This window comes from Podarcis raffonei, chromosome 13 (genome assembly GCF_027172205.1).
Source record: "Podarcis raffonei isolate rPodRaf1 chromosome 13, rPodRaf1.pri, whole genome shotgun sequence".
NCBI classification, from domain to species: Eukaryota; Metazoa; Chordata; class Lepidosauria; order Squamata; family Lacertidae; genus Podarcis; species Podarcis raffonei.
Genome location: NC_070614.1, coordinates 16,258,525 through 16,273,242, shown reverse-complemented (window position 1 = coordinate 16,273,242; position 14,718 = coordinate 16,258,525). Strand labels below are relative to the sequence as shown.

At 44.2% G+C, this 14,718-nt stretch overlaps 1 protein-coding gene across 1 annotated transcript; it reads right to left on the bottom strand.

Moving 5' to 3' along the window:
* Positions 1 to 212: 212 nt before the first annotated feature.
* METTL16 (methyltransferase 16, N6-methyladenosine) lies at positions 213 to 11,390 on the bottom strand. The gene is made up of 9 exons (XM_053361684.1): positions 11,027 to 11,390; positions 8,892 to 9,094; positions 7,784 to 7,924; positions 6,776 to 6,891; positions 6,399 to 6,541; positions 5,519 to 5,588; positions 3,379 to 3,468; positions 1,977 to 2,150; positions 213 to 1,855 (listed from the first exon to the last, which is right to left on the bottom strand). The coding sequence occupies exons 1-9, from the start codon at positions 11,152 to 11,154 to the stop codon at positions 1,145 to 1,147; spliced, it is 1,776 nt and encodes a 591-aa protein (XP_053217659.1). The 5' UTR covers positions 11,155 to 11,390; the 3' UTR covers positions 213 to 1,144.
* Positions 11,391 to 14,718: the final 3,328 nt, after the last annotated feature.

Below are 14,718 nucleotides of genomic sequence, written 5' to 3'. Positions count from 1 at the left end.
ACACATTTTGCAGAAGAATCCAGCTTAGGCCCACTGCTCACAAGGTTAGAGAGAAGAAACAACTGCTATATATATATAAAATCAAACAGCAAGCACAGAGCAACTAGAGGGATGACTAGAACTGCATGAATTGTACACCAGATGGCAGTAGGGAGCTTGAAGAAAGAGGTGCAGCATTGCACAATTCGTTCACCTGAAAAAAGAACAGCAGCTTTTAAAAAATATTTTATTATGTGATTTTTTTTTAATATAAAAAAATCAATATATCACATCATCATGTAGCTTAACACAGTCAGTTTTGCTCTCTTTACAATATCCATTTTACGGCACTCAAATTCTTCCCAACTTGAAGTGTTTAGGATGTTTCACCTGGCTCTAGTATGTCACACATGCTTGCCAAGTCTCTAAAGTATCTTTATATATTTTCAATCCATCCCATAATTCTTTGTAACTTGTACCTGAATACCCTTTGCCGTTCTGGTTCTTGGCTTACCAAACGGGGGTTTGAGTGAAACAAACCAGAGTTTTGATTTCAAATGTAATGGTTAGCCAAGGATCATAGTTTGCTGCTTATTATCAGTAGAGGAACAAAGCAGGAGTAATGTTGGCATTCAGGTTAAATTGTTCATCATCCCACTTTACTGTGACTTGTGAACACAGCTGCTGACTCATGGTTGCCAATAATATCACTTGTCAAGGGAAACAGGGGACAGATACAACTGTGGAAAATTTCCACTAAGCACATGGAAAAGCCAATGAAGAATCCACAACAACGTTACCTTTTTAAGGCAGACACAGTGCTGCTTTCTAATATGTTATCTCAACAGCTAAAAATTTGTTACACAAAATGCGTAGGGTCCAGGATTATGCTAGTTTGCACTTAGTTCCCACTGAAGTCTGTGCAACTTAAAGTCATGACTGAATTTTCACATTGGTTTCAACGAGAACTAAGTGCACCTAGTTTAGTCTGGATGCTATCCACAAATTATTTTCAAGGCCTTTATGAATTTCCAGAACTTCAAACTTCACAAGTGATTTAAAAATGGCCACTTTTCATAGCAAAGATGTCCTTAAATATATGCTAACACAAAAGCCATGATTACAAAAATAAGGCTAACATAATCTTCCTCATTCACATATATCCTCATGTTGTGGCCAACCGAAAAATTTGGTTCTTTAAATAGGTACACAGCTGGTTCATTAAGTCTCTGTTTTGCCCCTCAATCCAGTGCATTTCTACTAAAGAATCGTCCCCTTCTTTCTTCACAACTAACATACACTTGAAAAGGAACCATTCACTAGAGATGTTGGCACCCTCTCCAATTTCAATACCTAGGCAACCAGTGCCAAAGTCCTTGGACCTCTCCTCTTTTCCATCACTGGAAACTTCTAAGCTTGCTAAAACAACAGCCGGTTCCTCTGCTTGGCTGTTTTCTTTGGTATGTCCCTCGAGGTTTTCTTCTTCAGTATCAGGTGCTCTATTCAGTCTGCCATCCTCTCGTGACCCAAGGCTGCAACCAAGTCCCGCCAATGCATTTTCTGTGGATCTGTCTTTTCCATCTTCTGTGCACCTACCTCCGTTGTCTTCCCCAGGGCCACCTCTGTCATCTTCAGCAAGTCCTTCCTTGTCTCCTCCAGCAGGCCCACCTTGGTCGCCTTCTGTGATGTTACTTGCATCGTTCAGGTTCTTTCCTTCTGTTGTGGCTTGGAGGAAATCTACAGAGGCTCGAGGAAGTTCGCGCAGCTGCCTGACACGATCCCTCTTCTTTCTCCGCAAGTGAATCCAGGAGTTTTCTACTGCCGTTAGGAACAAACTGATCTCGTCTTTCCCGCAGGGAATGCATTTGTGCTGCACCTATTGAAGCAAACGCGCAGAGAGTTTTAGTGTGATTCGTTGGTGTAAATTTGCCGCTTCCTGAAATGACATCACATTTAAAAGAGGAAGGCAAAGGGAGAATTGTTGCAGTTACTATTACCTTCAGGTCGGTGAGGATTTTTCTAATCCATGCTGCAACTACTGCCATCCCTTCAACAGCATCAATCCCCACTGAGGAAGCTTTAGTAGCTAACTCTTTAGCTGTAGATGCCAAGACTAGGAATGTGATTGGTTTCCGAGGCTTCTCTAGCTTTCGTTTCTTAGAAGGAGGCGACTGAGGGGGAAAGAGGAAATGGTATAATTAAAAACCTAAAGAATAGTAACGCAGTATTCAGAACATGAATAGAAAATGTGTAAATAGTTAGGGACGCGGGTGGTGCTGTGGTCCCCACTGAGCCTAGGGCTTGCCAACCAGAAGGTCAGCGGTTTGAATCCCCGCGATGGGGTGGGCCCCCGTTGCTTGGTCCCAGCTCCTGCCAACCTAGCAGTTCGAAAGCACGTCGAAATGCAAGTATATAAATAGGTACCGCTCCAGTGGGAAGGTAAACGGCGTTTCCGTGCACTGCTCTGGTTCGCCAGAAAGCGGCTTACTCATGCTGGCCACATGACCCGGAAAAACTGTCTGCGGACAAATGTCGGCTCCCTTGGATAGTAAAGCGAGATGAGCGCCGCAACCCCAGAGTCATTCGCGACTGGACTTAACTGTCAGGGGTCCTTTACCTTTAAATAATTACTATCAAGATGTGGTGACTTAAGGGGGTTCACGGAAGGAAAATTTCCCATCCCCACACCTCAATAACACTCTGCGCTACATCACATGATGTCCAGGAGCGCCCCCCCCGAATAACATCTTGGGGGGCACAGGTGGCTATAGAGAGAAGAGGTAATAGGAAATATTCCTTCTATGAACTTCTGTAAGTTAAGCTTTCATAGGACCCAAACCAAGAACTACATCGTACAGCAACAGCAGCTAGAATGATTAGTATTGGAAAGAAAGAAAATCCCCAAACAGGGGAAATGGGAGAACGTGTAACACAAAAACACAAATATTGCAAAATAAATACATTACATATGGACTGAGGGAGGAAAAAAATGAACTGTTCAGCAGCAATTGGGGAAAAAATTAAACTCATATTGAACAAAGCACGTAATTCAATTTCTGCCAGTTATGTACTATGGTCCAAGAGAATTTCGTACATCTGAATCTGATAGTTACAGTCTGTACATTCACTGACATAGTTGACGTATGCTGTTAAGAAACTAAGGAAGAAGCAAAAGGGGGGGGGGAACAGAAATTTGATTACTCGAGTAATCACTCAAGTAATTTTGTGCAACTAATCAGAGATCTGAATGTGTGTTTATCAAACAGAGGTCTTCTTCACCCCATCCCACCAGGCCTATGTAAATTGCTTTGGAAACTCAGGAGCTTGCGATGCATTAAGGGAGAGTCCTAAGCGACAACACAAGATAACAAATTGCGGGAAAGACACAAGGGCACTTACTGGCACTTTGACGTTTTCATAGAAGCTCCAAGCCAGCGCCCACCTCATGGTACGACCTTGACAGAATTCGGTGTGGGTGACTTTAGGAACCTGCACACAAAGAAAAATAGCAAGCCAGTCTTACGTTTGGGGAGTTATTTCCTTCAGTAACTCATTACAACTTCAGACCTACAGTGGTACCTCGGGAAAAGTACTTAATTCGTTCTGGAGGTCCGTTATTAACCTGAAACTATTCTTAACCTGAAGCACCACTTTAGCTAATGGGGCTTCCTGCTGCCGCTGCACCGCCCGAGCACGATTTCTGTTCTCATCCTGAAGCAAAGTTCTTAACCTGAAGCACTATTTCTTGGTTAGCGGAGTCTGTAACCTGAAGCATATGTAACCTGAAGCGTATGTAACCCAAGGTACTACTGTATTTTGAGCTGGGACCCCAAAACATCCCATGCTGGCATTTTACTCTTTTAGCTCAAAATTACAGCATTTCACATACACACACAGATAGGTGTCTAACCCTTTCCTCCAAAGTCTCTGATCATGGGCAGCATAGACAAATAACTTCTTGTCCAGTTCACAGGGAGCTAAATGAGGCTGGGTCTATAGTGCAGTAGAATGGAGCAGGAACAAGGAAGGGGGCAGAGTAATCTGGAGGCCAGGAAATGCTCTGAAGGCAGACTTCCGGTTCGCTGCAGAGGTAATGGCGGTGCACTCCATGTTGTCTGCTTAAAGGACGACACGGTTCTGGTGGATAGAGACTTGGGGGCAAGCGCCAGGGCTAGGTAAAGGTAAAGGTACCCCTGCCCGTACGGGCCAGTCGTGTCTGACTCTAGGGTTGTGCGCTCATCTCACTTAAGAGGCTGGGGGCCAGCGCTGTCCGAAGACACTTCCGGGTCACGTGGCCAGCGTGACGAAGCTGCTCTGGCGAGCCAGCACCAGCACAGCACACGGAAACGCCGTTTACCTTCCCGCTATAAAGCGGTACCTATTTATCTACTTGCACTTAGGGGTGCTTTCGAACTGCTAGGTGGGCAGGAGCTGGGACCGAAAGACGGGAGCTCACCCAGCCGCGGGGATTCGAACCGCTGACCATACGATCGGCAAGTCCTAGGCACTGAGGTTTTACCCACAGCGCCACCCGCGTCCCGCCAGGGCTAGGAGACCCCCCCAAAAAAAAACCCACAGAGGAGTGGGGGTCCTAGGGGTCCAGCAGAGCGTGGGAACTCGCCCTCCTGAGCCCGCCGCCTGATGTTTCTGCGCGGGGGAAAGGAAGAGGCTTGAGCCTGCTCACAGCTCTACCGCACTCTACTGCCAAAGCCACACACCACCACCACAAGCAGCGGATTTTCCGATTAGAGGTAAAAGCCAAATAAAGCATTATAAGAAGAATTAGGTGTAAGATGCAGCCACCTTGTTGAAGCTAAGCAAGTCTAGGTCAGGCTAGTTCCTACATGGTGGCACACCTTGGATTCCTGTGATTAAAATGAGTTCAGTGGAAGAAAAAGCAGGATACAAACATAAACAGGACTGACTGGGCTACTTCAGACTGCAGATGCAGTGTTGAGTGCTCTCCCACAGAAAACAACTCCCTGTAGTTAGAAAGCTGGCACAACAGGATTGGCACACTCTTTTTCTCCTTGCAGGGAGGTCTATCTTTGCTGTTTATCAGACAGGTGGAGCATTGAAAAGGCTACCACTATTTTCAGCTGCATTTTCAATCCAAGTACTAGAACTTCTGCAAAAGGGGCTCCGAAGGACAGCCCGTCCGGCAGCCGCAACTGGGCTGGGCTGAGGAGCCCTGCATGCAGCCGAAGGGAGATACATGTCTCGCGGTGTACCCCATATTGGTTGTTGGTGAGAACACACCTCTAAAAAAACAGGTTTTAATGCATGAGGAATGCTGCTACTTTTGTCCATTGTGCATTAAATTCTCGAACTCTGCTGTGTTGACTAAGGTTGGTGTCTAAGGATCTAAGGGCCACTGCAGTCGGTGGGACCTCCTTTCAAGTAGTGTGTTAGATAGATAGGGGTGCCAGGTTCTGCAGCCTGCCAGTGGAAAAACCGTTTAGTATTTTACACAAATGGAAAGTGCAGCTGCAAACAGATGTAATACAGATAGCTGCTGTGTGTTTACAGAAATGCTTACCCCATGGACCCGAAGCTCCTCTTTCAGGGGTGCCAGGCTGCACTTCTTCCCCAGCATGCAACTGTACCACCTGCAGTAATCAAAGACATTTCAGAACCAAAGAGTTTAGAAATCAGACTAAGCTCTCTCAAAACTAGCCTCTTAGGGGGTTCAAGTTTCAAAACTCAAAGGTCTCATGACTGCCAATTTGAAAAGGGAAAATGCTTTGAGGAACAACTGCAGACTCTATTACAGTCATGGGTGAACCACACTCCAAGATTTGGAAATAACGTTAAGAGCGCACCTTTTCTTCCTCCCACTAGAGCAAAACAGCTGCTCAAAACCAAAGCCCAACAACTTTATTCCAAGCCCTGGAATTCGTGCCACATCACAAATACATTTTAATCAGTGGTTTCAGTTGTATAAATCATCAACATTATGATGATGATGATTTTATTTTATTTCCTATGAAGACTGGAGAGGATTGATTTTTTTGCTTTTAATCTACGGTGAAGATACTGATATTCTCGTTATTATGTGCGTATTTTAAATGATTTATTTTTTATTGTTAATGTTGGATTGTGATGGCCTTTGGCTATAAACAACAAGTTTTTATTTGATTTATTTGATCCAGCTCCGAGGGTCTTCTGGCAGTTTGCTCACTGCGAGAAGTAAAGTTACAGGGAACCAGGCAGAGGGCCTTCTCAGCAGTGCCGCCCTCCCATAAACAACTATTTGACTTTTAGAAGTTATCTGAAGGCAGCCCTGTATAGGAAAGTTTTGAATGTTTGATATTTTATTGCGTTTTTTATGTTTTGTTGGAAGCTGCCAAGAGTGGCTGGGGCAACCCAGTCAGATGGGTGGCATATAAACAATAAAAATGTTATACTTAAATTCTTACCGTAATCTTTTTTTAAGCTGCAGGCTATCGTGGATTATTCTCTTGACAAATTCCAGCTCTCCTCCTTCAGCCATGATCTCAGTGATCCCTCCAGTGTTGACAGAGCTGGGAGGGGGTCTTCTGGGATTACGAGAATTTACTCCCTGGTAAAGAATGAAAGTGGGCATCATTACCTCTTAGATTGCTTCCGTAGCCATGCAAACTGACTGTATGAAAAACTTTACAGATGCTTAGGTTCTTCCGCCTCTCCCAAATGTCTTCCTGCACAGCATCAAATTATACTTCAAGCATTTCAACTGTGAAGGGGCCTTTCCAGAATGAGCATGTGTCAACACAAACAGGAGAAGCCCAGGGCAGAGGATCAGCAATCAACATACCTTTGCTTCCAGCTGGTTGGCAAAAAAAGGAGGGTTGCACATGCAGAAATCATAGACGACCCCAGACTCTTCTTCTAAGGCATCCAGCAGGAGTGTCTTTTGTGGTACTTTAACCACTGAAAGAAAAGGAAGCACAGAGGGTTAGGGAAAACCAGACATTTGCTTACTTTCAACTGAGCTTCTAGAAATCGTGATATGCTACTTCAGACAAAAAAGACAAAGGCAACCCACTTTTATAAAGGTGGAAAGCTTAATATCATAACCATAGCACAACATGTTGGCCGCATCATGGACATTCACAATACAAATGCTATTATGTCACTATTGTTAGACCTCAAAAATTAGTTGCTCACTTTTCCAACGGTGATTGGAGATCCACTTCAGTAGCAGAAGCTGAACAAGCAATCCACTTTGAGGAGTAATACACCAGATCTCTCAGAGTTTAGGTCCCCTAACCTCTGCTGTTGCTGTGCTTCCTCTTGGCCATCTTCCTGCCAGCCACCCCATTCCATTCTCTTTTAACCTCTCCCCCTTTTTTCTTTCTCTGCTCTTTACAGGTTGGGTTGATTGGGAAGGCAGTTAGGAATTTTGGGGATTGTTTTCTTCTCTGTTGGCACTAGTCTCCAACAAAAATTTGAGGTGGGGGAATCATTAAATACAGTGGTACCTTAGTTCCCAAATGGCTTGGTTGTTGAACAAATCGGCTCTTGAATGCCACAAACCCAGAAGTGCTCTGGTTTGTGAACATTTTTCGGAAGCCGAACGTCCGACAAGGCTTCCGATTAAGTGCAGGAAGCTCCTGCAGCCAACTGGAAGCCATGCCTCGGTTTTCGAACAGTTTCGGGAGCTGAACGGACTCCCGGAATGGATCAAGTTTGAGAACCAAGGTACCACTGTATAAACAAAACTCTCGGCTTCTGCCCCAAAATAATGCAATGCATGGATAATTTTGCCTGTATGCAAACTACTTTGCAGCATAAGATTGGGACAAGAGGGATATAATGATACCTTTTATAAGGTTGGATAAGTTGTTTTGTTCCACATTTTTCTTGGCAAAGCTGAAACACACATCATCCACTTCTGTTGCAATGAAATACCATCCATTCAAAGTTGCACCGAGTAATGGGTAAATACAAGAGGCACCTGTTCCTGCAACACACCCAAGAAAAGTGCAAAAGTTAAAACACCGCAGAGCATTCAAAATAAACAACCCAGAATGCATTTTCTAAGGATCTATCTATCTATCAATATATGGATTTTACCAGTTGGTCAGCAAGTACTATTAGGTAGAACATGCTAAATTACTTTCTACTTAGTGCCACTGTTTGAGAAGAGTATTTCCTATTCCACAAAATACCTTGCAACACTTGATGTTTCACAAGCAGGCGAAATAAGGCCTGCTCTAACCACCTCTGCCTCACCACAACGCTGTCCTCAGAAGAACTCTGTACCAGCTACAGAAGTGGCATGAATGAAAAATAATCCACTGGACTGTATGGTCAAAAAGCACTTACTCCTTCACAATGGATTCAGACTAAATCTACACCCAGTCAGAGCACACCCACAGAAGTACATAAACCCCTGAAAGGGAGAAAGTAACAAAGGCAAATGTGGCTTCATATCACATGCATGAGAGTTGATGCGGGAAATCTTTGGTGATCAAAACTATGTAGAAAGGACATTTTGTGTCAACTTTACAAGTTCACACAAATAGCTTTGCAAACACCCGACTTCTTAAAACTCTTATATGTATCCTCTCTCAGGACTCCTGGACATAAACAACAACCCCAATTCATTACATGGGAGGGCACTGTGGTGTCATTTTGCCTGGTGGGTTATGTATGGGGAAGGGGACATCATAGAGGTGTCTCCCCACTGATGTGAGTGGGCTGGTTATCATGGGAGCATAGACAGTCTTCTCCCATTACATGCTGGGGTGTGTGGCTGATGCTCTGCTCTGCGCTTTTTGTAATAGCATTCCCCTGCTCCTTCTCAACTTTTGTGCTGGGAACTCACAGGACAAAGGCTAAATTATGGCGATATTGTGACAACACAAGTGGCCCACATGTGTAGTGGGACTTAGGACTGATCTGCAAGTCACCAACACGAAGCATACCTATGTCTATTCCCCATGTAGCTGAATCTTTAGCAGCAGCGTCCTGCTGAGCAATCAGATCTTCGACCCAGTGGATATAGTTGAGCCTCAAGGGGACAGTCGGAATGAGCCTTTCCAAAGGTATGTCAATTTGTAGTCCAAAGTCTTCTTTCAACAGGGTGCATGTTAAGGCTCTCACCGCTTCTGGATCCTTGAAGTTCACACTGAAAGGCACAAGATATAGGTAAGCTGAAGAATTCCTGTTTTGCATCAAGGAACATAGTGTGGAATGCACTACAGATGCCAGACTTGGCTATGTTCACTCTTGCAAATAAGAGTAGCAGGGAATTTAAAAGGAAAGAAAAAGCTTTGAGGCCTTGTTGTTCAACCCAAGCCTGATTATCTCACCACTCTACTCAGTACAGAAAGCTGGCTGGGCCAGTAAGTTTCCAGAGGTTAAAAAGCTGTTTCAGTGGAGGTGGGAAGAGAATAAAGATATCCACTTGGGGGCACTAATGAGGAGGAGCTCGGTTTGGTGCGCTGTGGTCAAACCTCTCTGCAAAGTAAGGGGCTTCCCTCCTCTGTGGCTGGAATGGAAACTGCAAGCTACTAGTCTCTTAGTGATCTACAGTGGTACCTCTAGTTGCAGACTTAATCTGTTTTGGGGTGCCATTCGCACCCCAAAAAGTCCGCAACTAGAGCGCCTCTTCCACGCATGTGTGCGATGATCAAGCACTTCTGCACATGCGCAAAGCGCACAGATCGCTTCTGTGCATGCGGCAAACCTGGAAGTAAACACTTCTGGGTTTGCCATGTTCGTAAGCTGAAAGTCCGTAAGAAGAGCAGAGCACAACACAAGGTATGACTATAGTAGCATTTGTGGGCTTATTTCCAAGGCTGAACCAGGCCCGTGCCTGCAAATGAACACAACGCATATCCTAAACTCCAGTTTATGCCGGTAGAGCATAAGACACTTAATCTCAGTAACATGGCTCTGGATGCCACATAGGGTAAAAAGATTCCTGCATTGCAGCAGGTTGGACTAAGTGACCCCGGGGGAGGGGGGCTCCCTTCCAACTCTTCAATTCTGTGATTCCTCCTCCTCCAACCCCCAAGTGGCTCAAGTTTTTGGATGCAGGGCAAAAAACCCCACAAAAAACCTTGCCTTTTTGCTACCAGCATGAAGTGCGATTCTTGTTGGCAGCCTAATATAATTATAATTATGTTACATTATATTAGGCTACTGACAAGAATAAAATTATTATTTATAATATTATTTATATAGATATTATTTATAGTATTATTTCTATAATATAATATTACTATATTATATAAATAATACTATTATTTTTGTATGGCATAATATGCAGTTGTAAATGTTGACAATAGGACCCATGGAGCGGGGAAAGTCTCAAGATTCAGAGTAATCTCTATATATGGATACGCATTTGGAATGTTATAAATTCATATTTGTAAAATTAAATAAAAATGATTTCATTTCTCCCCCCGCCCAGTTTTTAAATGCTTTATAGGTTGAAAACTTTATGGCAGAAATATGCAATGGATGTTACAGGCAAAATACGAAATAAACAATAAACAATTATTCATTCTTTAACTAGTACTTGCTTTGTACATCCATCTGTGATTCAATTTGACAAGACCTCCGATCTTCCTCTTGCGTTCCAAAATTAAGTTCCTTAAATATGCGCTTAAACTTTACTTTCTTTATGTTATTTGACTTACTATAAATTTTATTTTATAAAATTATCCTACTTACACACCGAAGCTCAATCAAGACCTGCCAACGGATTGATCTTTTGACAATGTTCTTTTATATATACTCTGCATATATCCCACTCTCTGATAAATTTTCCATCTGTAACGTCCCTTAACCTTGCTGATAATCTCGCCAGTTCAGCGCACTCTCTCATTTTGTTTTGCCATTCTAATTTAGATGGAAATATCCTCTCCCTTCCAGCCTTTTGCGATTAGAATTCTGGCAGCAACTGTAACATACATAAAGACTCTCCTGAAACTTTTTAAAAAATTGATTTCAAATAAATAAATAATAATAATAATAATAATAATAATAATAATAATAATACTATATTATACCGTATTATACAGAATACATACATATGCTAATGAGAACTTACCTCACCCTCCCGGACAAATTTATCTGCACGTGTTGTTTAAATTCCGGGTACTTGGACGCCAGGTAAGCGAAATCCGGCGGCTTGTCCTTGTATCTGTTCCTCGCGTGCATTGATTTGTTGAGGGCCATCCCGGGGCCGGGGAGGGGAGCGCGGGCCGGACGGGGGTCGCTCTGGGAAACGAAACACCTGTTGGCAGGTAAAGGCGCCCGTGCAGCACGCGCGCGCCTCGTACGCGAAAAGGCCTGCGCTGCGCGGTATCTCTCGCCGCTCAGGATGCCGGGCCCCCTCAGCAAGCAGTCCTCGCAGGAGATGCGCCGAGTCGTCGTCGTCGTCCCCGGACGCCAAGGCGAAGAGAATGGGAGAGAAGCCCGAGAGTTGTAGGCGGCCTTGCGCTTCCGGTACAGCCGTCACCTTTCTGTCTCTCACACACAGACACAGACAGGAAGTGAGGCAACGAGGGGTTGCTGTGCCCAGCTATCCCGCTGGGCAACTCTATGGTTGAAAGGTCCGCCCGTCCCCTCCCAAAGAGCGGCAGCTGCGCCTGCGCGCGTTCTCATAGGACCATAGAGTTCTGAGGGACACCAGCGTCACCCGGTAGCCCAGCTCCCTGCAATGCAGGGATCTCTTACTTAGTTCACCCAAGGCCAGATTTAGGTTTGATGAGGCCCTAAGCTACTGAAGGTAACGGGGCCCTTTATATGGCCAGCTGTCCTTTGTCAACAACAAATTGTCGCTGTTTTTTGTGTTGAATAGATGCTATATGGTAATTTCTGGACCTACTAGGTATCTAAAGCTATTTGCACATAACAAATAGGAGCCTACACAACACAAAACATTGCTGCTGTATATAGGTTTTACTTTGTTTTTTATCTTATATTTTGGAAATGTAAAGGTAAAGAGACTCCTGACTGTTAGGTCCAGTTGTGGCCGACTCTGGGGTTGCGGCGCTCATCGCACTTTACTGGCCGAGGGAGCCAGCGTACAGCTTCCAGGTCATGTGGCCAGCATGACTAAGCCACTTCTGGCAAACCAGAGCAGCGCATGGAAACGCCATTTTTTTTTTACCTTCCCGCCGGAGCAGTAACTACTTATCTACTTGCACTTTGACGTGCTTTCAAACTGTTAGGTTGGCAGGAGCAGGGACCGAGCAACAGAAGCTCACCCCGTCGCGAGGATTCGAACCAAGGACCTTCTGATCGGCAAGTCCTAGGCTCTGTGGTTTAACCCACAGCTCCACCCACGTTTGGAAATGTACATCCATTTTCCCCCCTTTAATTTTTTGGGGGGGCCCCACTATAGCTTGTTTAGCTTATACGTAAATCCCTCTGTCAGGGATGAACTGTTCATTCACCCAAGCTCCGCTTAAGATTATTGTACTAAATGGTTCCTGGACTTTTAGGATAGCCACACAAATAGGAAGGGGCGCTTCTTGATTTTGCTGTTGGGTTTAGCAAACGGTATCAAAGAAAACACCAGTTATGAACATGATTGTAGCTTGCACTGATGAGGCTAGTATATAGCCCGTCACTACTTTGACTAGCAGCAGCAGAACCCGGCAGAATTTGGATGAGGGAATATAGATCTAGGCAGCTAATTATTTTTTTTAAAAAAAGTTTCAAGGCTGCCTTGGGATACTTCCAGCTCTTAGCATACAATGCACACATTCTGGAGAAATCCAACATCTTCCAAGACTAGAAATATTCCCTGTTAATAAAAACATCATTAGAAGAGATGGTATTTGCAGAGGTGGACTTTGGTAATATTGTGCCTGGAGTGAGGACAAAATTTGGTGCCGTCCCGAAATATTATTTTCACAATAATTCCTTTTGGTACAGTTGCTTTTTTATGGATCTCAGCAGGTATTCATATAAATATAGGTATTACTGTTACTATTATTTTGTGCCCCCTTGGGTTGGAGCCGTGTGCAGGGGAACAACCAGCTACACTGCCCTAAATCTGGAGCTGGTATTTGCAAAATCATTATGTCCAACAGTTACCCTGGGATGTCCTTGTCTATTTCTTGGTGCTTCTGCTGGAAGGACAAGCACCGGGGGGGGGGGGTAATTAACATGACCCCAGAAGAAAACTAGATTGGCTTGGATAACATCGAAGAGCCCTCGCTGGCCGTAACAGAGTTATCTTCCTGGATCTTCATTGCTAAGATGCAGAGGGGTCAGTTTAGAAAGCAACTTAGCAGCCACTTAAAATAGCAAGACACAGTTGGGGACCTTGTCAACACCTAGGTATATCCCAGGACCGGGATTTAGGGCTGTGCTCAGAGCCTATTTATACATGATCCAACACCCTCTCAGATGACGTCCACCTTCCAAGATCAAGACTGCAGTGGAAATTTCTGGTGTAAATTGGGTAAAGATGAAGTAACAAGATGGCTATTGGAGGACTAAGTTCTTTCTTCTCTTATCATTCATACTGGAGACCCAGCTCCTTCAGGATGTTGCAAAATTAGCTAAGGGGGAAAAGATGCCACCTGGTCATTCCTGTCCAATGAGATGGGAGTTCACAGACCTGTTTCAAATTTGCCACTCTTGGTAGAATAGTGATCAGCAGCTCCTTGTGAAACACATGCCTGCCACATAGAATCGCTTTGAATTGCCACACCTGAAGGAATATAAAATCATATGCCGTTTGCATTTTGAACGAGTTGCTGTACATGTCTGTCTATTGCAGGCTGCATGCTCCTTTGACAGAAATGGATCCTCTCTTTTCTGCACAGCCTTTACCTCACTGGAGCTCAGTGAACATCCAGGATACTGTTAGATCTTTAGGATGGGGAACCTGAAGCCCCTTTAGATGTTGCTGAATCCCAGCTTCCATCTGCTCCTGTCAACATGGCAAATAGGGATGATGGCAGTTGAATGGCATAAGATCTGGAGGGCCACCAGTTCCCCATCTCGGTCTTACAATACTACAAACCAGATAACACATCTGATGAAATAAAGCACCGTTTAAATTATGAAGCAATCCTGCAGAATAAAATTTTATCAGTGTTTTCTAAACTTCTGATAGCTGAGACACATATATTCCAGGCTTTGAACTGGAGGTCACTTCATGGTTAAACTCCAAAATGTTTATTTTTTATAATTTAGAAGTGAAAATGACACGGCCATAGAAGACTCCACTCCATTCTTCTGCACAATACTCTTCTGGACATGTTTCTGGACCGGAAAGAAGCAAGCCCAGAGCAATTACTCGGGCTGAGATGACCAACAGCTTCCTCTGAGAAAACCAATTTCTGCTGCATCCCTGTACAGTGGTATCTCAGGTTAAGTACTTTATTCGTTCCACAAGTCCGTACTTAACCTGAAACTGTTCTTAACGTGAAGCACCACTTTAGCTAATGGGGCCTCCTGCTGCTGCCGAGCCGCCGAAGCACAATTTCTGTTCTCATCCTGAAGCAAAGTTCTTAACCTGAAGCACTATTTCTGGGTTAGCGGAGTTTGTAACCTGAAGTACCACTGTATTTGGGGGCGACTGAGTGATACAAATCATAAAACAAAACCTATGCATGACAGTAGCTGAGGTTGATCAGTAAGAGGCAAGGCCTGAGCAATGAACAATACTGGAAATGGTTTTAATGGAACTGGGTCACAGATCTTACGTTTTTGGATCTTTCCCCTTGATAATGCTTTTATTTTTTTGCGGGCCACCTTGGCCTCTTCTCGAGGAATAGC